At 37.7% G+C, this 5,843-nt stretch overlaps 1 protein-coding gene across 2 annotated transcripts in view; it reads right to left on the bottom strand.

The window, feature by feature from the left end:
* Positions 1 to 4,599, bottom strand: part of LOC107680101 (transcription factor Dp-2-like) — a 54,232-nt gene extending 49,633 nt beyond the window's left edge. The window contains exons 1-2 of one of the 2 annotated variants that reach the window (XM_016475868.1): positions 4,431 to 4,599; positions 1,280 to 1,340 (exon numbers count right to left, since the gene is read on the bottom strand). In XM_016475868.1, the coding sequence (XP_016331354.1) occupies positions 1,280 to 1,340; positions 4,431 to 4,469 (100 nt within the window). In that variant the 5' untranslated portion in view covers positions 4,470 to 4,599. The remainder of the gene's footprint in view (positions 1 to 1,279; positions 1,341 to 4,430) is intronic. The other variant, XM_016475870.1, reaches the window with a different exon arrangement.
* Between the last annotated feature and the right edge of the window lie 1,244 nt (positions 4,600 to 5,843).

The raw sequence follows: 5,843 nt of genomic DNA, 5'->3' as shown, positions 1-5,843 counted from the left end.
CGATCTACCTAAATGCGTCTATGTTTGCGCAAATCATTCGTGATCTAGCTTCACCTCCAGAAGAAGTGAGTATACGTTTTTTTTTTTTTTCCGAGTCTTTGCAAATCGCCTTTCCTAATAACGTGCTAGTTAGCAAGTTTCACGATGAATGCAGCTAAAGTTTACAGTCTCTCAGAGAACTGCGCGTCACCCCACGGAAGAGAGACGCGAGGTGAGCAGAGCTCATTAGTGTTTAAAAGGAAATGCACCAAAACGGCTTGCTGTAAACGGAGCCCAGAGAGCGGCTCGGAAGAGAGTGGCGGGGTCAGCAGAGCTCATTTGCATTTAAAGTGACATGCAAGAATATAGGACAGGCAGGCAAGGAGGACAGAATTTATGGAGCAATTACGCTGTTCTATAAACACAGATAGACATAATTGTATGATGCATGCAAAAGAAACCAACAGCATTCTCAGAGAGTTTGATTCATACGTTGATAGTTCTTGTTGATTATATGATGCAATGAGCAGTTGAGCACTGATGCAATTCATATTGAAGACGATACATTTTTTTATGCCTTCATTGAAAGTTAAGATGAATCTTGGGATTTTAGGAATCAATACTGAATTGTTTAAATGAAGATTATAGTTAATTGGAAAAAGCATTCATACTGTTAGTCAGGGCTCTACAGTGCAACCATTTCAGTCGCATTTGTGACTGAAAACATCAAATTTTGGTGCTCCTAAATTTTTGACTGTGCTCCTAAATTTTTTAAGTTAGGAGCACAAGCGCTCCTAAAAAGAAAAATAAGCGTAGAGCCCTGTTAGTGCTTGAGGGAAAGTCTCAACACTAAATTACACAAGGTTTATTGTAGTATAGAGCTATCAAACATATTTTAGGAATCACTGTTAATTTTCTGTCATGTTATAATGAAACCTACGACACCAGAAAGGGTTCGAGTCTCATTCAGTCACTTAATGTCTGTGTGTGTGGTGCAATTAGACGATTAATTATTTCTTGAATGTTTATTGTTCAATGCCCAGACCCCTCACTTTGAACGCAGCCATTTCAAGAGAACGGTAGGTAGTAAAAGATCACTGCCTGCCAATAATTGCCTGAATTTCTTTTACTGCCAAACTGAAAAATGAAAGCATAAGGAAATAGTTTATTGCATTCTGAATGAACCTGCACTTACTAAGATTATTCATTAACTTAGGTCTATTCATTTCTGAACTTACGCTTCACACAAATTTGTCTGCAAATAAATACATATTACAGAGTAACAAAGAGTTATTTCTACCTTTGGAGAGGTTTTGGTTCAGAAAGGCCTTCAGATCTCCACACAGAGCCGCTGCGCCAACCTGAGTGGAGAAGAAAGTAGGAAGAGTTCAAATGAATGTCATTATATATTATATATCATTAGATATTCAATCTATAGAATGAAAGGCTTTAAACGGACGAGCAAACAGATGTCGGTGGAGTTTACAGAGACATCTATTCACAGGGGTCGGAGGTCGTGGAGTGTGTCACCATGATTTAATCAACAGGACATGGCAGAGGCATTTAAACTAAATGAGAAATGTTAGGCAGAGGCTCTCAGTAAGCAGTAGATACAAGGGTGTAACAGTTCAGTCTAAAAATTCAATGAGTTTTGGGAATATTTTGTGAAGGAAAGCTTAAATCTAAGGGTCTTTGCACACGGAGTCCGAAATTCTCGTCCAAAATTTTCGCACGTAAAAAAAAATACGACCTCAAGTTGTGTCAATCATGTTTACACACTGCCTCCGAAACTTTCGTCAGTCACAAAAAAAATACAAAATAAAAAATCAGACCAAGTTTGATTTTCTGCGTTTTCGCATCCGTAGCAAGAATTTTGATAGGAAAGGATAACGGATACGAAAAAAAAAATACGAAAAGACGCATACGAAAATTTCAGACTCAGAGTGCAAGGACCTTAAGACCTGATAAACTGTTACAGCACCTCACATCTTTATGTCATTACATTTAGTTTAAAATAAGCGGTTTCTCTTAAAGGGTTACTCGACCCCAAAATGAAAATGTTGTCATTAATCACTTACCCCCCATGTCGTTCCAAACCCGTAAAAGCTTAATTCGCAGCTCCATTTTGGAGAATATCCGCAGAACGCAAGCAGCTTACGCTATTCTGTGTCAGCCGCGACACAAGGATACATTTTCTACATGTATTTACGCCGTGATTTGAACGACAACAGCACAACCGTGCAACGTGGCTGACACAGAAGAGCGTACGCTGCTTGCGTTCAGCGGATATTCTCCAAAATGGCGCTACGGTGATGCGGAGAGACACAGAGGAGACGAATTGTTGAATAAAGTCGTTATTTTTGCTTTCTTCGCGTACAAAAAGTATTCTCGTCGCTTCATAACGTTACGGTTGAACCACTGATGGCAGATGGACAATTCTGACGATGTCTTTCATACTTTTCTGGACCTTGACAGTGTAATTTACTTGGCAGTCAAACGGACAGTCACAAGCCTCCCGGTTTTCATCCAAAATATCTTAAATTGTGTTCCGAAGACGAACAAAGCATTTACGGGTTTGGAACAACATGGGGTAAGTGATTAGTGACAAAATTTTCATTTTGGGGTGGAGTATCCCTTTAATAGCAGGACTCTAGATTGTGACTAAACGGTCGCACTTATAGCGGTCGCGGAGGTGACACTAATTTGACTAAACGATAACACTTCCATTTCAGTTGTGCATGAGAAACATTATGGCAAACGGGCCAAAAGTGGAACGAAACAGCACTACCGGTTTGAAATGCACCACATGGACATACAACAGCTCGGCCCAAGAGACGGCGCAGTGCCATCTTAGAGGAGTGCTTTTATCTCGATCAAGCCACCATAATTAAACAGCGCTGTGAGATCCAGTAAGAAGCACTTGAGGTCACTGTAGTTTTCTGACAAAAACCACCAAGTGATTTAAACTATTTTAAAGCTGGATGAACCAGCACTGACAATCTCAACAAACTGACATGGAAAACAAGAAAAAGAAAACTGTGCCACAACAGTCCAGTTAGAACGATTTTCAATTCAGAAATCACCAACATTCATAATGTACAGTATTTACTTTAGTAACCCTAAACTGTAACATGGTATTGTGGTAGAAATGTGGCATATTCATATGAAATGTTATCAGTAATTGAATTTAATTACAGTATCCTTTGTTATTAAGCTATAGCAGGTTTTGTGCATTATTGTTTATACTAAATGTAGGGCTGGCCCCGTAATAGTCGACAAGAAGAGGCTACTCTCTGATTATGTAATCAATATGAAAGGTGCATTTCTCTCTAAAAGGTGTGTCATCGAGTCAGCATCATCAAATTCATCTTTACAGCCAACACGGAATCAGAAAATACTAGTTTATTAATAAATAATTCAAATACCTCTTTGCTAGTTTTCTGATATATTCAAGGTCATTACTTTTGCTGGTCCTTTGAGGCAAGCTTGATGCGTGAGCAAACTTGTGCGGAATAGGCTGTATATTAAATATTCTGTATATTTAAGTATTTATATTCATTAAAGTAATATAAACCTGTGACTGATGGCTTAAAAGAATGACTACTAGTCAACTAGAAAAATCCTTAGCCCTAACTAAATGTGTTTAAGCTAAACCACACAGTTATAGTGTGTTATACTATAGAAAACATAAAGTTACTTTTTTTACCTGTGGGTCTCATGATCATTTTCATTTTAATACGAGTCCTAACTCCTGAGTCAGTTCGAATATTTACATTTTACCCTATAAAATATTTTAAACAGATGTTACTGTTTTTAATAAAAATAAATGTACATTTGCATCCCACCTCAAGCTACTGCTACGGTCAACTCAAGCTACTGTCAAATGTGCAATTCAAAGAGACAAAACATTATCAATATTTCAATATTATTAATCATTATTAAATAATTTGGTGCCATCAAATCAGGTGTATGTGCTGAGTTTGGCAGCACCAGTGACACTGCTGTCAAATGTTAGTCTGGAGCCCTGTTATAGCATTATTATGTTCACAAAATATGTTTTACATCAGCAATAGAGCAGAATTCAGCACCGCAAACACTCTTAAAAATAAAGGTTCTTTATTGGCATCAATGGTTCCACAAAGAACCTTTACCATCCATGGAACCATTTTAATTCCACAAAAGGTTCTTTAGATTATTCAAATGTTCTTAACATTAAGAAAAAAATTGTTATTTTAAGAACTGTTCACTGAAAGGTTCTTTGGGGAACCAAAACTGGTTCTTCTATGGCATCGCTGTGAAAACCCTTTTGGAAACTTTATTTATTTAGTGAAGGCCTACTTGCAAAAGAACTCTTTCACTTTTGTTTTGTCAACAGTGCAAACGGTGGTTTTAACATGTTGACACTTGAATCGTAACAGACTTGACAAAGACCTGAAAGTCTCTTTACTTACACAAGTTGGTGTTGACACACTCACCGTGTTGGCCATCATACTGAAGATGAAGGGCTCTTTCTGGTCAGATCCCCTCACGCTCAGAGCTGCACGGCCCCTGTAGACACACACGAACGATCAGGTATGTGACGATGAGGACTGTTAGAGGAGAGGAAAGCTCTGGATGAGGATGATGGAGATACACTGATGAGCAGAGATGACAAAAAGACAGTGAGAGGAGGAGACACAGAGAGGATTCACACAGCAGGTAACCTCCAAACTTTCTCCCCCAGCGGAAAGTGTGTGTGTGTGTGAGAGAGAGAGGGGGGGGCGGTTCAATCTCTTTCTACTCTTCTACTAATCAATACATCATACACGTTCTATTAGCCTATTTGTATATATTTAAAAGGCAATTATTTAAACCTTAGGCTACGATATGATACGAATGAATGGAATAAGCACAATCAAACAGCCGCGTTGCCATCTCTGCGCGTCTCAGTCTCTCAAAAACCAAACCAGCTCTCTCTCAAGAGTAGGCTAATAATCAACTTAGATACAGATACATTTTCTACTAGGCCTACATGTTCGCATCTTTATCTTTTGCTGGTTTGCGTGGCACATGCACATTTGTTTAGTGAAGTTCAAAAAAAGAATCGCTTAAAGAGTTCTGCGTAATGAAAATGTGTGCATTGAATTCAGTCGTTTTCAAATGATCACTAAACGTTTGTCATGACATCTCTCTGCTTGCATGATAAATATATTTTTAGAAATTAATAATTATTTTAGTTTAACATGGCATACTTGTTCAGTGATAACTATGAAAAAAAAAAGATAGTCATAACGGTCTTATCAAGTAACTGTACGACGTTCCACCTGGTTTTATCCGAATGCAGATACGAATAATTTTGTGATTGTTAAAGATACAGATACAGATACAGATACAGATACAGTATGAATGTGTTGTTTGAATGAAATCTGGACGTACTCCGCCACTGCATCACTTCACTGCCATTCACAACTCGTCTCCCATGGCCTCATGGGATAGTAAAGTGTCCATCAGATGCACTACTTCGGTCGAAGTAGTAGGACATCAAAGTACATTTTGTTTTTTATGATGAACTCTACTTATTTCACTTACTGTTTTTTGCCTACTGGATCAAGGACATGAGTTTATGAAAGCAATGGTTTAATTAAATGTAAATAATAATTAAAAAAATTCTAGTCAACTGAATTCCTAAAAATGTAATTATATAATGAACTATCTATCTATCTATCTATCTATTAATAATCCCCCCCAGAATTTCTGTTAAGGCAAAAAAAAAAAAAACACTTAAGATTTAATACAGACTTATTGTCAACAACAGGTAATCAAAAGAAACAAGGCATGAAAGCAAACCTCTTCAACACTAGCCAAAGGTTTCGACCCTGTTTAGA

This window comes from Sinocyclocheilus anshuiensis, unplaced genomic scaffold, assembly GCF_001515605.1.
Source record: "Sinocyclocheilus anshuiensis isolate Anshui unplaced genomic scaffold, SAMN03320099.WGS_v1.1 scaffold853, whole genome shotgun sequence".
NCBI lineage: Eukaryota > Metazoa > Chordata > Actinopteri > Cypriniformes > Cyprinidae > Sinocyclocheilus > Sinocyclocheilus anshuiensis.
Note: the sequence above shows the minus strand (reverse complement) of the source record. Positions and strands in the feature narration are given on the sequence as shown.